The sequence below is a fragment of the Dermochelys coriacea genome, chromosome 5 (assembly GCF_009764565.3).
Source record: "Dermochelys coriacea isolate rDerCor1 chromosome 5, rDerCor1.pri.v4, whole genome shotgun sequence".
Taxonomy (NCBI): domain Eukaryota; kingdom Metazoa; phylum Chordata; order Testudines; family Dermochelyidae; genus Dermochelys; species Dermochelys coriacea.
In genome coordinates, this window is record NC_050072.1 from 82,850,229 (window position 1) to 82,866,462 (window position 16,234).

General features: G+C 42.7%; 1 protein-coding gene and 1 long non-coding RNA gene across 3 annotated transcripts in view; one reads left to right on the forward strand and one right to left on the reverse strand.

Moving 5' to 3' along the window:
* Nucleotides 1-1,830: 1,830 nt before the first annotated feature.
* LOC122460321 lies at nt 1,831-15,242 on the reverse strand. The gene is made up of 3 exons (XR_006281566.1): nt 15,105-15,242; nt 10,048-10,117; nt 1,831-2,529 (listed from the first exon to the last, which is right to left on the reverse strand). It is a non-coding gene; the product is annotated as an uncharacterized LOC122460321 (long non-coding RNA).
* SLC27A6 (solute carrier family 27 member 6) overlaps nt 14,895-16,234 on the forward strand; it is a 59,485-nt gene continuing 58,145 nt past the window's right edge. For both annotated transcript variants that reach the window (XM_038403705.2, XM_038403706.2), the window contains exon 1: nt 14,895-16,137. In XM_038403705.2, coding sequence (XP_038259633.1) covers nt 15,657-16,137 — 481 coding nt within the window. In that variant the 5' untranslated portion in view covers nt 14,895-15,656. The remainder of the gene's footprint in view (nt 16,138-16,234) is intronic.

Below are 16,234 nucleotides of genomic sequence, written 5' to 3' on the forward strand. Positions count from 1 at the left end.
ATCTCATGCAACTCCCATTTAACATCTGTCTTCCATTAGATGATACATTCTTCTCTAATGACAGTTCTTCAGTTTTGTTAATCTTATAAAACTAATTGTTCTCATAAGGTAATTTCTGCTATAAAAATGAGTGTTAATACAAGAGCTTTTTCACCATCTAATGTTCAGTTTCTGCACAGCCTGGAAGAATTTCAGTCCATTTTGTATAAAAGCCTGTAGTCCAATATAATGATTCGGACAGTACTTAGTCTGTATTCGCAAAAAGAAAAGGAGTACTTGTGGCACCTTAGAGACTAACAAATTTATTAGAGCATAAGCTTTCGCGAAAGCTTATGCTCAAATAAATTTGTTAGTCTCTAAGGTGCCACAAGTACTCCTTTTCTTTTTGCGAATACAGACTAACACGGCTGCTACTCTGAAACCTACAATTCTATACTAATTCTAACAGTACTATTCTAATTCTCTCAAGTTTGCAGAAGTCCAGTAACTCCTTAGATTTTTAAGTTGTTGCAATTCCATTTTAGACTAACCAGTAAACTATATTGTAATGTTAATATATTTGACTATTGTCTGATCAACTCATGTAATTCATGCTTCCATGCTTTTGAGAGACTGAAATGCACAAATAGGACAATGACAGGCCAAACAACAGCATAAAATTCTGCTACCAGATGATGATGCAGGCTGATTTTATTGTAAGGATTATTAAAAAATTCAGGTGTAGAGTAGGAATATGAATAACCTGAAATCACAGGAAAACTTGGTAGCTCACCAAGGTAAACCCATCTTGCAAGGATGCAGATATACCTAGCATGCTCTCCTGATACAAATCTATAGAAGAAACAATACTAACCATTCATCATTCCTCCAGCTAAAGGGCCTTGCTTATTGGCTTTTATTTTTAATTCTAGCACTGATCCAGATGGTTGTGTCAAGGATAAATTGTTACATTGTTCCACAATTTGTGCCCTGAGCCAAACATAACTGCTAAACTTCAATAATGGGTCAGCTTTCTCATTTGTGTTTCTAGGATGAATTGCAAACTTCATTTTTAGCACTTCTACATGTATTTTCAGTGTATAAGTGATTCAGTAGATCCAAGATAACAAGTCAAGTGTGCCAGTCACTTGCATTACAATCATGTTGACTGATTGCTTGGAAATGATCTGCCCCCTATCATGGTATTATCAGAACACCTCACAAATATTAATGAATTCTGTCTTGGAAGTCTAAGGTATCTTGTCTTACAAACTTCTAATCTTACTTGTCTTACTAGTAGACCTGTCAAACTTGGAATCTCTCTTCTGCAGGAAATTGACACTTCAATTTATTTTTGTCCTAAATCAGAATGAAGGATTGAATATATGGACCAATACCAGAAGGGGGGTGAAACACACACACACACACACACACACACACCCTTACCAGTGGATTTCACTGACATTTGCTACTACCAAATGAATTGTGAGACTCGGGAATCTTGGGTTCAATTTCAGGCTTTTGAGAAGTGTGCTCTAGTTAGCACAGACTCCTCTGTTCTTTCCCTCCTTCAACTGGTCCCTATCACCATCCCATCTCTTGCCCTTAGTCCATCCTGCCCCTAGTCTCCCATTATGGGGACCTATCTATCTGTCTCTGTCTTCCTTCCCCACCACATTGGGTAACCCTAAAAAAAAATACTATCTGCCTAATAAAATGCCTTTGTCCTACTACCTAATCCACAACTCAAGAAATGACCATTTTTTTTTACCTGCCTCTTTAGGGAGCTTTAAAATCAATATAAACCATTATGATAAAGGGAATTCCTGTTAAGCACTCTTGCCAAATTCAAAGGATTGCAACATTATTCCATTACACAAGGCTGCTGCATTTGGTCCCAAGTATAGTAATATGCTTAATGGTTAGTGAGTCTTCTTTCATCTGAACAGTAATCAGTATGAGGTGTATAGGAGAGTATGTTTAAACTTTTAGCTGCCCAAGAATTATTACCTCCAGAGTTACACAATAAGATTTACTGACAGCTAATCCAACAAATATCTAAATAATGTTAAGAAGTTTTATGCATACCTGAGTGTAACCAGCTATTTTTATTGATCACTTAATGGAAAGATTTAAAAGTTAAAAATTAACAGACAACATGGAAAGTTGCTCCGTTCACAAAGGAATGAAAATATCAGTAATTAGAAGTACTTACCCACAGTAGGATAGTTTGATAGGTCACAGTACATCAACAATTTCAGTATTAAGCTGGAAGTTTTAGCAGATGTGAAAAAGGATATGCACTTCACTTAATGGAACTACGATAAATCTATTTCACTACTAAATGCAGAGGTAAAGATCTAGTCTCATTGCTAGACTATAGATAGAAGCAGCCACAGTTATGTATCCTTGACTGGTGGGATTAATGAGAAGAAGCAAGTCAGCTTTTGGAAGGGGACTCCATACATTTAATGTGTGTGTTCATCATTCACCTCAACTGTGAATGTCAGTGTTTCTCAAGTCAGATCCCAGAGTCTCAAGTATGGCACCCTGAAAATAAGGAACATACAATTAGTGACCATCTGTGAAAAGTATGGTTGAAGTGACTTGCCTACCATCACATAGGAATATGTGGCAAAAGCAGGGACAGAATCAGTTCTCCAGGGCACCACTCAACTGCCTTCACATGAGATTATCCTTTCTCTTCCTCCAATCCCCTGCCTCACTTGCTACATACCTTCCAATTTCTGCAAAAAATGAAGTAAGGGTCCCACGGACAAATCTCTTTGGCTACATACCTTGGATTCATCTCCAGAAAAAGAAAATGAAAGATTTTTTTCCCTAAAAATTAGAGAATGAATACAGGAGTCTGTTTTGAAGATTACAGTACCACTCTTCTACCACCTTTAACAAAAATAATTTTTGAAAGTTTTTGGCTTTGAAATTTACAGAACTTTCCATTTGAAAGCTGCTCATCTTTTCCACCATTGTTAGATTGTTCTTCTTGCATTGGTCTGTAGTAACATTTGTATAAAAATACTGGGTAGAAGCTTGAACATATATCTCAAATTGTTCCTTTTTCAATTAAATTGGAAACATTACATTTGTCCAGAAGGGACCATTTTAGATTTTTTTACTTTTCTTTCTTTTTAAGAAGAAGAATGTTCCCACTCTTTTTAACTTTCATTCAGCTTTTCTGTCATTTCACAATCCCAACCTCATTACCAGAATTTTTACTTTCCCATTCAAAATTAAATTCCCATTGAAATTAAAGAAATCAAAAAGAAAATACAAAAGTAAAGTAACATGCTAAGCTCTCATGGAGTCTACTCTACAAGCAACTCTGAGAACAAAATAGCTGGTGAACTCTGCACGCAGCAAGAGTACTTAGAAATTTAAAGATGTACTACCACAAACAAAACTATTCCCATTGTTCATAACTGTACACATCGCACTGTATAGTTATTATAATTTTTTTCTAATGCACAATATTTCCCCAGATATGTCATGTCCTGTCCTCAACCTGACAAGTTTTTCTTCCCCAACCTTCCCCTCTTCCAACTTTTTCCATTTTTGACAACACTCTAATAGCCGCCATAACCAAGCACACAACCTCTGTGATTATTTTTTTTTTTGTGTGGACCCCTCTCTTGCCATCTCAGCCACATACAGAAAGTGGCCATAACAGTGTTGCCAACTCACTCAATTTAATGTGAGTAATGCAATTTTAGTCCCTACTGGAGCAGTTCTTTCTCCCTCCCCTCCAGACCCAAGAGGTGTTGATACTTTGGGGAGGAGGGAGGAGCCAACACCATTTTCACAAGAGGATGGAGGATGCATAAAAAACCCAGCACCTTGCAACACCAAGTCTAGGAAGTAGGAGAGGGGGGTGAAGAACCCAGGGAGCTCCCCTGCTGACAGCTGTGGTCAAGAAGAGAAAAGGACCTGGTTGCAGTTGCCCACTCAGGACAGAGAGAGGAATGAAGTATCCATGGAGCTGCAAAAGGAGCAGAGGTGCGCTGAGAGATAAGACAAAGAAGAGCTGGGAGGATAGACTGATGGACTTGCTGATGTTCCAAGTATTCTGTATTATCCAGGGTCTGAAGAACATGGCAGGGTCCTGGTTTACAGCATTTCAGTTTGGTTTGTATTGTGTCCATGGGTTGCCTCTGAATCTCCCTGTCTATTTTTCCAATACCTCTTTGGTCATGGAAATGCTTTCCTCAGAAATTGCCATGCTGTCCTTGGCCACTGCTACAATCTCCTGGGAGAGCTCCCTGACTTCTTCCCTCTCCACCCACAAATGCTGCCTCCCACCTCTTTGCCATTTTGTTTTTTCTTTGAGACACTGTCATAAGATTTGAACATTTTATCCTGAGTTTTCTGTTTTTTGCCTTCTCATATCGTCTAGCTGCTTGGCCACTGATCAGGCCCTATCCTTGAGGTACCCTGACTGTGGGAGTATGAAAAAACACAGTTGGCTGTTCATATTCCAGACTTGGAAATGCTTCTAGCTCACATCCACCTAAAATGGCAGCTGCCATGGGGTACCCATAACAGAAGCTAGCATGCCCATACAGCATGATGCAAATAAATTGTAAAGATAGGTTCTCACATGCTGAAGTTCCCTCCAGATGATTTGCCTCTTGGGTCCTGGTATGATGTTTGGCTGGGACTCAGGTTCTGTTGCTGCAAGGGAAGAATCAGGGTGGCTTTCTATATGGCTGGTATCAGGATCCTGAGTCCCAAAAAGATCCTGGCTGTCAGAGGGTAGCCTCCTCACTGGCCTTCTCATTCTCATCCTCTGAGTCTTGCTGATCATTCTCAGAGGCTGGGGGTATTGAGCGAAGAAAGGGGGCAGCAGGTACCACAACCTTTCTGGGTTCCATGGTTGTATAGTTATGCAAATTCTGTACAGTTCTTCAAGAAAAATGGACAGGTTACATGTCCCGTGCTGCATTTTTTTTCTTGCTATCCCTGATTTTAATGTAGATCCTCCTGAGCTACTTGCTCAATATTCGGTACTGGTTGGCATCCCAGTCATGACCCCTCACGGACATCTGCTTTGCAATGTCCAAAATCAGATCTTTATTTCAGTGACTGGTCACAACAGCTTCCTGCACCAATGCTTCACCCAAGATAGTGATGAGATCTAGGGCCTCAGCATGGCTTCAAGCAGCTACCTGAGGCGTGATGTGGGGCCTCTGTAGCAGTTTTCCAGCATTGCTGATATCCTGGAATCCAGGAGCAAAGAGGCAAAATCTGGCCTTGTGCCAGTTTGAAATAGAGAGGAGACATCCTGGCACCTTAATAGCAGAGCAGTGGAGGTCACACAGGTAAACAGACAGGTTGCCTGCAAAGCAGTATTAGATAGTTGTTGGATTGCCAAAGTGGTTCTCAGCAGCGTTGCTTACACATGAACAGTAGACCAAGCTAATTTGTTTCACAACAATCATAGTGCACTTGGCAAGAGGACTCCAGAGTTCATGATAAATGCAAAGTTAGTGCGCTCAGATGGACTTTTGTGTGTATGCAAGTGTTTTCAAACCAGATTAACTCAACTTAATCTGTTTTAAACCCCAAGGGTAAACAAGCCCTGAGTTAAGTAATTTATTCTGAATGTAACTTTCTGCAGTTCATTTTCCACATCTTTATAGCAGCACATTCAATATTTCTTTTAAAATTTTTTTTAAAGAGCTAAAATAATATTATATTTAGCATCATGTTTTATGAGAAGAAGCAGATATACAGTATGTCTGTTTGCAGAACAGTTAGCTATGCTAACTCTATTCTTTTGTGTGGCTTTTTAGATTCCTTATATAGAAAACTCTCTAACATAAATACAAAAAGCTGTGATGTTGGAAGAAGTCACTTTAACATGGGCTTTTGTTTATATTAAGACAGTAGTACATCAATTTATAATGCAGCTAAAAAAGGTAAGTTAAACATCCATGCCCAGGAAGAACCATCTTTGAGAGATGAAGGAATAAACAAGAGCTACAAAACTTTAACCAACATGACTACCTCTGTATTAGTGCAAGTGCATTATATAATAATGGCTTATGTTATTTATTATATTGGTCAGAATTTGTTTCTAAGCTTAGGTAGAAATGGATGTTCAGGTAGTCACAACTGCCAAAAGTTGCCATTCAGATCTGATAGGAATTGGGTGCCTACCACTTTATTTGTGTGTTTGAAAATCTCCCTCTCTTATTCTTTTAGCTAATAATAAAAATGCCTATTCTTAATGTATTTTCAGTGCATGTCCTACCATGAGGGGTAATATACACAGTTTTGGACAATTCCAGTTTTTGCAACAATGTTTGAATTTTCCTGCCAGTATTCAGATAACTTGGAACACAACCATGACATGTGAAGAACACATTTTATATTTACATGATGACTTTGACATTTAAATCTGCAATTTGATTGGTAAGTAGCTATTTTCTGGAAGGCTGTTTGTGTTAGAGGAGATTCATCTGTGGTTAATTTAAAAAAAAAAATTTGTCCCAGCTGCATTCCAATTCTTCTTCACAATTTATTTCCAAACCTGATATATCATTTGTAGCTGAGATTAATAAATCTGATGGTTTTCCCCCTTCATTATATTGATACCTAAGACACAGATTCTAGCTTACACGAATTCTTGAGTTCCCTTGCCCTCAGTTTCTGTGAGCATGGAAAGGAACCTCAGTAAAGCTGAGGCTGTGAAAGTGATCCATGCCCTTTTTATAACAGTCAAGTTTTCTCCCAATGAACAGTGAACAGTCTTCTCAGCAGAGCTAAGCAAATAACTGATTGTTTAGTTCACTGGCAATTCTGAAAAAATAAAAAAGTTGTATTTCAATTTTTTTCAAAAATGAATGTTTGAAATGTCTGGTTTTAAAGGCCTAGTTTGGCATGTTGTTATTAAAGAATAAAAAATGTTGAGATAAATTTAAAAGGTGTTTTAAATATAAGGGTAGGTTAAGAGCATTTAAAAAGGTTAAATAAAAGAGAAAAATATAAAGAGAGGTTAAAAAAGAACACATGGCAAAAAAGGGAATTTACTAACGCAGAGACTGTTTAGTAATTTCATGGTAAAATATATAAAGGGAGGTTAATAGAAAAGCATTTAAAATGTTAAATATAAGGGTAGGTTAAGAAAAGAGCATTTAAAAAGAATTAAATAAAAGAGAAACATATAAAGATAGGTTAAAAGTGAGAACAGGGCAAGAAAAGGGAAAAGAAAGCCCCTTTGCAAAGCAAAGATAGATGCACATAGTTAAGTCAGAGAGAGAGAGAGAGATCTTGCCCTATCAACTGTTCCTGGGGAAAGAGGGAGCTTCCAAGGTTCACAGCCCCCCAGGCTAGTTATCTCCACCTTTGGATCAGACCAATCAGATGCTGTTCTACAGCTGCGGCATAGAATACATTTTCCTGAGCCAATCCTATTTTCCTGAACCAGTCCCAAGATTTTTAAACAAGAGCCATCTCCCATCCCTCCCTATCTTTTTTAAATGCTCTTTTCTTAACCAACCTTTATATTTTTACCATGTGCTTACTAAACAGTTTCTGCTTTTAGTAAATTCCCTTTTTTGCCATGTGTGTTCTTTTTTAACCTCTTTATATTTTGCTCTTTTATTTAACTCTTTTAAATGCTCTTAACCTACCCTTATATTTAATACACCTTTTAAATTTATCTCAATTTTTTTTAATTCTTATTAACATGCCAAACTAGTCCTTTAAAATCACCTCTCCTTACTAAACCTAACCAAACAACCTTTCTTTCCTCTAAACCTTACCAAAGCATTTTTTTAATCTTTAAGCTCTCTCATTGTATCCTTTCTACCTTTTTCTCTAAACAAGCAACCCAATATATCCAAGCACAAGCACGCAACATACTCCCTATTCAAAAATAAAAAATAATCAAATTTTTTTTTCAAAATGGCCGATGGCACCAAACCTTGACACCAACCGAAACGGGGACGGAGGTCAGGACATAAGCCCTAAATGGGTATTGGAAACCTGTTAAAAAATACAGGGTGATGAATGCTGTTGAGGTATATACTACTCATGGATATGTATTAAAAAGTGACCTCCACTCCAGAGTTAAAGTTATAAACCAAAGAACTATTTTTAAAACTCACACAGTGGGTAAATAAATATTGTAACATTAACTATAGTGTTTTTCATACAAATATATTTTCTCCAACCACCGTATAACTGTGGAGTTCAGTTTTCAAACATGGACAGCGGAGAGCGCAAATTAGTAGTCACATTTTACGATACAAATGGGAATTCATACTGGCCGTTAATCACTGATTTTTCCACTGCCCCTGTATAGCCATTGACACCTGTGCAAAGTGGATATAAAATGCCATATTGAGAGAGAATTCTTAGAACCTGGAAAATGTATCCAATAGTCCAACAATTAGGTCCCGTCACTGGGGTGAATAATATTTGTGCAGCCACAACTCTTCAGGCCACATAGCCTCCCTACAATCAAATATTTAGGCTGTTACCTACAGATGAGCTCCACAAAAAGAATGATACCATTGTAAATGGTATTGGCCTAGAGAGCTTCTTTCTTAGAGAGAGAGAGAGAGATTGGTGAGGGGAGAAGGGGTGCAGGTGGGAGAGCAAAATTACAGAAGAGATTGTCTGTGTAAAGTTTGGTTTAAGTGACTTGCCCAACATCACAGAGGAACTAAGTGGGTGGCAGAGAGAAGGAAGAATTGAAGTCTCCAGGAAGGCATTCAACTGCCCTAACCACAAGACTATACCTTCTCTTCCTACAATCCCCTGCCTCACTCAGTATAAACCTTCCATAGCCCCTACCCCACAACCCCCTCTGAGTCAGCCTGAATTCCATCCAGTTGGTCCCTCTCTGAACTATGCCCCGCTAACATATTTACCCACACATACTCCATACCATCCACTTCCTCACTGTTTTGCATCCTCCCACCAACACCAGGTGGCAGGAACTGCTGCACTCAGCAGAGGATGGGGAGCCCCAATGGGCCAGCCAGTACTTCACCCTAACGTGCCATGAGCATAGGTGTGTGATTGGCATCATTTATGGAGTCCCCTGACACTTGTCCCTTCTGTGGCAAGAGGGAGACCCTGGCACACATCTATGTAAAGTTCCAGCCTGCAACCCTTCTTCTGGCTCCTCCAAAACCTCCTGCTGAGGTTCTGGGTGCATTATTCTGCATACCTCCTTATATTTGCACACCATATCCATGGCCCCACAAAGTCGTGAGATCTCTTTGTCAACCTCCTCCTGACACTGGCCAAAATGGCCATTCACAAGACCAGGAGGAAGAAGCATGATCGCATGGGGGTATGTGTGTGTTCTATCACTGTGGGGCCTATTTCCAGTCTTTTGCTGTATCACTTCTCCAGACAGAGTTCTTTTGAGCGGTGTCCACTGGGTCCTTAGACTCCTTTGGAGAGCAGTGGGTGCTGTTCAAGATTCTCTGCTCTGTGTCCCCATCCAGGACCCTGATTCTCAACCTGTGACCCATTCTCCTATTCCTTTTTTTGCATTTGTTGTCCCCTGACTTAAGTTGTGGCCTGGGTTCTGTTGTTCCTCCCCCTTGGTTGAGGGGGTGGGCCATTAGTTTTGGGTATGCCTGTCCCAGTACCTGCAATAGATACAAACCTTCCAACTTTTGCAATAAATGAGGTGTGAGTCCTACCCACAATAGACTGCTTCACTACACAACACCAATTCATCCTCAGAGCACATCTGTCCTACGCACTTGAATGAGGCAGGGGTCTTGTGGAAAATCAGTATGTGATCTGTATCTACCATGTAGCTGTATCATAATGTGTACATACACAAGGAGGCTGAATTAAGGTTGCATGGCAAACGTTCAGTCTGGCATTTCCTAACTTGAGAGTGCTTGACTATCCAACTTTTTAATCTTTAGCTTTGTATTCCTAATTTTTGTGGTTTAGTTTATTGATGAGAACAATCTTAATTAACATTAAATGAAGATTTTTGTTTTGAGAATTTCATTAGTTTTTTTAATAGAAAGAAAATCTTTTATATGTGCGCTATTTAAATAATAAAGCACTTACACATTTTAGGTCTTCAATGTATAGTCTGTTGCCTTCATCTTTGTAAAGCTCCACATTTCACCACTTAGTTCTGTGTTGACCAATATATTGAAAATAATTACATTTAACTATTCAAACATAACATGTTTGTGTTTAATGCGACTTCAGTTTACTGCAACTTCTAAATGTTTTCGGGGGGGGAGATTTGGTTTCATTTTGTTTTGTTTTTGTTTTGTTTAGTTTTTAATTGTGTAACAGAAAACTAAGTAGGGATGAAAATGTATAATGTCCTGCTTTTTAAAAAAAGGTAAATATTCAGAAAGCCCCCAATTCATGAGCAGCCTATATATATATATATAAACGATACACACCCACACAGGAAAAGCAGTTGTAATATGTTGTCTTATTTTAATGTAAACCTTTGTGAGGAAAGTTAACAATTAACCTTTAAAACCCTTACCACAGTACAACCCCAAAAGAGCATAGCAGGACCTTATCCAAATCCATGTGCTTTCATTATTGTTCCTCCCGGGACCCCTGCGTTGCACCAAAGTTATGGTGGTCTGAGGAAAACCAGTTAGCAAAGGCAGCTGTCACCATGACAACTAGTGCAGTAGTGACTCTTCCTAAGTATGTAGATGAACTGGAGGGAGGGAGTGATGAGTGGCTGGCTATTTCTGATGTTACTGATTAAGTAACAGCAGAGGGCAGCAAATCATGGGTGCTGTATGGAAAAAAATCAGGCTTTTCCAGTGTTCCTGAAAAACCAACACCTGTCAAACACAAAGTACACATTGGAGATCATTCCACACCCATTAGTGATGAATCTTTGGTTTAAATTCCTTGTGGCATGTTTATATAAAAAAGGGTTCCCCCCCCCCCAAAAAAGTGAGACAGAGATACAGACCCTGTAAAATAGAAAACTCTGATGCAAACTTAACTGTGGCCTTCCTACTGCGAGACCATAATAGAGTTTTGCATCTGTTTTGCCCCAACTTCATCCAGATCTATGTTGGCATGTCTACATAGCGACGGAAGACCTGTGGCATAGCTGCAGCTGGCCCAAGTCAGCTGAGTTGGGCTTGCAGGGCTCATGCTGCAGAGCTAAAAACCACTGTGTGGATATTGACTTGGGAGCCTGAGTCAGAGGATCTGGCCCAGCTGTAAGTTTTTTTATGCCTTGTAGACATACCCTGTGAATCCACAAGGTACAAGCCAAGCCAAGCCAATACATACTATTTTCCATACTCAAGTCTTAATGTAGCATTTGGGTGTGTTAATTAGGCACAACATTTGAAAATGGGTGTCAATTTATTTCTATGTTTGTTAATACAGTTTTCCTTATCTAAATCTGTATTAAGATGCAGTTGTAGGAAAAGTTTTATGCATAACTAAGCTCTCGGTAATTGCTGGAGCAGTCTATTAACTTCCTTCCCTGATGAGAAAGGAAGGGGGGGGGGGAAGGAGAGTAGCTGAATAGGCTGCAGGGAGGGAGAGAGAAAGAGAGAGAGACTGGCTGAGGGATAGATAGGAGGGAAGGAAGAGCATTTGGATTTCTGAGAGTGAGAATGAGTGCATCAGAGTTGCAGAGATGGAAGGGACAGTGGCTGAGTGAGATATGGCAGGTGGGGTGGGAGAGTGAGTGCCTGTATGTATGGCTGGCTGGCAGGGAGATAGGAATAGAGTGGCTATAATATTTTGATGTTTTCTGCCTTACAACAATTTCTGCAGATGCCTTGAAAAATGGGCTATATGCAGTACTACCACTGAAAAGAGAAGACTATGACTGCAGACCTACATATGCACTCAAAGCCTGCACAACCCTATATATATTTTTTTTAATTAAAAAGGGAAACTGGCAAAGCAGCTGTGGTTTTGGAAGAGAGTGGCTGCAGCCTCCATTTGAGAAGGTGAGGCTCTGGACTGCCGGCTGCTGACAGCCCAGGTTCTGGTTGTGTTGTGTAAAAGTTATGTAATGTTGAAATAAAACCAAGTATTCAATACAAGCTCTCTTCCATGCCTAGTGAGAAGAGCAGCACACCACTGGGTGGATTGCAGGCTGTGAGAGTAACTGGGATGCAGAGAGGGAGAAAAGAAGAGCAAGAAGGTTGGGAGAGGTGTTGCAGCGAGCAAGATAGGGTGGCTGAATGGACTTGTAGGCACTGTGGATGGGTTGTCGTTCAGAAAGAGAGACAGATCATGGCTGTAGTTACACACCAGTTGTAGGGGTTACAGAGTGGGAGAGAAACTATCTGGTTAAGACTTTCCAAGGAAGGCAGGATGAAGGGAAGGAGAGTGGCTGTCAGGAAACAGAAAGCTGGGCTCGTGAAGAAGCCGTTCTGCCAGTGAGCAGAAATTGCATATGCTCTGGGTTTCCATGGCCACATCTGCAGGGTGTTCTCCAGCATAGGAAACCCTACCCTTTTCAGGTATGTGGCTTCTGACCCTATTTATTTTATTTTATTTTTTTAATAGGCATCAGGTTTAATACAAACAAGGGGAAGTATTTTTTCCACACAATGGCACGTTAAACTGTGGAACTCATTGCCATGGGATGTTGATGGCCAAAAGTATAACTAGGTTCAGTGAAGAAAGACAAAGAATAGGTCCATCAATGGCTATTAGCCAAAATGGTCAGAGATGCAACCCCATGCCCAAGGTAACCCTAACCTTCTGACTGTCAGGAAGGGAAGACAGTGGATCACTCTAACTAGTGAACCAGTTCTGTTCACTCCCCCTGAAGCTCTGGTACTGGCCACTGTTGGAGACAGGATGCTGGGCTAGATGGACCATTGGTCTGACCCCATATGGTAGCCTATGTTTTTATGTTCTCAAGTTACATACAAATGGCAGGGAAGGGGGCGAACCACAGAATCCGCCGTGCAGCTTCTAGCCTGGCAGGAGGGAAGGAACAAAGCCTGCAGGCCCAATACCCTAAAAGGCAGAACTAGAGTCTGACATGATCAGTCTGCGGGCTATAAAGATCTTCATTGCCCAGAGAAGAAGGCAAAAACAGCAGCCGGCACATTTTCCCACCAGCAGCAGTTACCATTTAAGTATGGCCTTCTTTGCATACCCAGCAGAATTTGCTACCCATTTCAGCACTGACATGCAAGTACAATATTAATATTTAAATGTATTTAGTTTATTACATGGTAAAAATGAGAAATTAAGGAATTTATAAATATTTCAGTTGATTAATTTTATTATTACATGGCAAGAATGAGACTCCCATTCCTATTTTTCCAAACACAGCAGGTTGCTCATCCCCTTGGGATAACTGTTACCCCTTCTCTCCATCCCAGATGTTCTCCCTGTGCAGAGATTTTGGCTTCTGCCATGATCTACAGCATCTCACCCCGGGCTTATCCCCAGCTCCTACCCCTCCTCCCTGATTTTGCCCCTCAGTCCCTCTCCTGCCACTACCTACAACTGCTTGACCATCTGGCCAGTAAATTTCCACCCCCTCCTCAGACCCTGACCAGCCACCCCCTATTTGCCCCCCTTTTAAACCTTGTGAAGAGCAGGCAGAAGTCTGAGTCCAAGGAAGGGCAGAGTGAGGGCAGCGGCATCAGTAGATGTGACTGAGCCTGCTCAGTACAACCTAGCTAGGAAATTCTGCCAGGGGGCTGTTTGCCTCCTCCCCTTGATGGTCTCCCAAAGAGCAAGGATGAGGTAACAAGCCAACGGGCCACCCCCAAGAAGCCAATGGAGGGAGGGAAAGGCAACCACTCTGCTTCCCTGGGGAGTCTGAGACTAAATGAGTTTGGTTGAGAGGTGTGCCTCAGATCAGATGAAGGTTGGAGCAATCAGGGGTTGGGGGAGCCTCTGGGTTGAGAGGAGGCAGGTGACCGCAGTGACGTGTTTGAAGGAGGTAGAGGGGGAGCTGCCATGTTTGAAGAGACTTGGGTGAGGTACAGGGGAGCCACTGGATTTGTTGGGGGCTTAGTATTGAAAACCCCAAGTGTTCCAAAAAATCAGGTGACTGGCATCCAGATAATAACATTATTAAATAATACACGTTGGGGTTCTTCTTTATCTATCGTCTGGTTCTCTAAACTTCCGGGTGCACTAGGGTCACATTTTCAAGCTTCTCTCCACAACCAGGAGGACCAGAAACTTGATTGTCACGTACAAATTCCATTTCTGTTGGCTCCCAAGATCTGTTGGGTTTTTTTTGGCGGGGCAGGGGAGAAGGTTGCGAGATACCTTCCCCAGCAACCCAGTACCCTTTGTGATGTACAGTGTGCCTGGGGGATCACGGGTTCGGGGGTTGAGACATGTATGTGTAGCTGGGCTCCAGGGCTGTGGGCTTGGGAGAGGAAAGGGGGCACTGGGCTGAAGCAGAGGGGCCAGCACTATGACTGCATGTCCCAGGAAAGAGCTAAAGCCGGAAGGTTCCTGGACATCGCGTAACCCTAGTCACCTTTGCAAAAAGAAAAGGAGGACTTGTGGCACCTTAGAGACTAACAAATTTATTAGAGCATAAGCTATCGTGAGCTACAGCTCACTTCATCGGATGCATCCGATGAAGTGAGCTGTAGCTCACGAAAGCTTATGCTCAAATACATTTGTTAGTCTCTAAGGTGCCACAAGGACTCCTTTTTCTTTTTGCGAATACAGACTAACACGGCTGCTACTCTGAAACTAGTCACCTTTGTCTCACTCGAGTGGGAGCTATAGGCAGCCTATCCCCGCTGCTCCGCCCCGTCTGCTCTGCCAGGGCTCCCGACTCCCAGTTCTACTCACTAGCTCCAGCAATGGCTTTGGCCGGGGCCAAGTAGCGTGCCCGGCTAGCCAGCGAGCTCCTGAGCCAGGGGCGGAAGAGGGCGGCTCCCTTTCCTGTGTTATATACAAGAGCCGTCCCCCCGCGCCGCTCCCGGCGGGGGTAGCGCTTCGCCTTATGCAAAGAGCGCAGCAGCAATCGCAGTACCGAGGCTCTCCAGCGCCTTCTCCGCGAGTGCCTGTATGACCTTCGCCCCAGACAGGAGGTCGCGCTCGTCAGGGAGCCCCGGGGGAGCGTAGGGGAGAAGCTTGTTCTACTCAGTGGCTCTTGGGGAAGGGGGGCCCGCACTCACCTTGCTCTGCCTGCTGAACGCCGGGGGCCCTAGTCCCGCTCCACTCCCTGGGTGTCCACGGGCCGCGGGCTCGTTGTGCTCGCTGGGTGCCGTAGGCGCGGCCTGGCGCGTTCCCCTCCTTTTGCTGTGAGGACGGGGGGCTCTTGCCACCTCTGCTCGCCGAGCCTCTGGAGTGCAACGCGGGGAGCTTGCCTCGCTCTGCCTAGAGACTGACAGAGGGTGTTGGCTCGCTCCGCTTGGTGAGACGCGGGGGGCAGGAGCTCCTGGCTCGCGTTGGTCCGTGTGTCCTGCTGTGGGGATGCCCGTGGTCCACCTGTTGCCTTGTTCTGAGCTTCTTTGAGGCGCTCGTGGGCGTCTCTTCCCGCCCCGGGTTCCCCCAGCTTGCTCATTGGGGGAAAGCTGCCGGAGTTCCTGAGCCTCCTTTCGGACTCTCCCATCTGGACCCCAACCCGTCTCTCCAGACTCAGGGACCCCAGTAAAGCACCCCACCCCTGGGTGAGGCGCTTACAGCTGTTGCTTGTTGTCCACAGCTTGTTTGCTCCGGCTGTTCCGATGTTACCCTATTGGGTAACGGGCGCAGCAGCTGGGATTGTCTCCCTGCATCTCATCCAGAAACTCCTCTTCCCCTATTTCTGGCACGACCTTAAATACCTGCTGAAAGTGATAAAATATGGGCTGACCCTGGAGATCTACAGGCTGCGAGGGAAGATTTTCACGGTACTGGACAGGTTTGTGAAACAAGCTGAAAGGCAGCCCCACAAGCCATTCATCGTCTATGAAGGGGATGTTCACACCTACCAGGACGTGGACAGGAGGAGTAACAGGGTAGCTCAGGTCTTCCTGCAGCAGGGAGCGCTGAAAAAGGGGGATACCGTGGCCCTGCTGATGAGCAATGAACCTGACTTCATCCATGTGTGGTTTGGAATGGCCAAGCTGGGCTGTGTGGTGGCTTTCCTCAACTTCAACATCCGCTCCAGGTCCCTTCTGCATTGTATCAGTAACTGTGAGCCCAAGATACTCATTGTGGGAGCAGGTATGGTACATATATGTTTTGTATACTCATGCTTTAACCTCATACGCTGCATTTCTCCCCACCTCCTTTCTTTGGAGACCTGGTTTGGACAGATAAT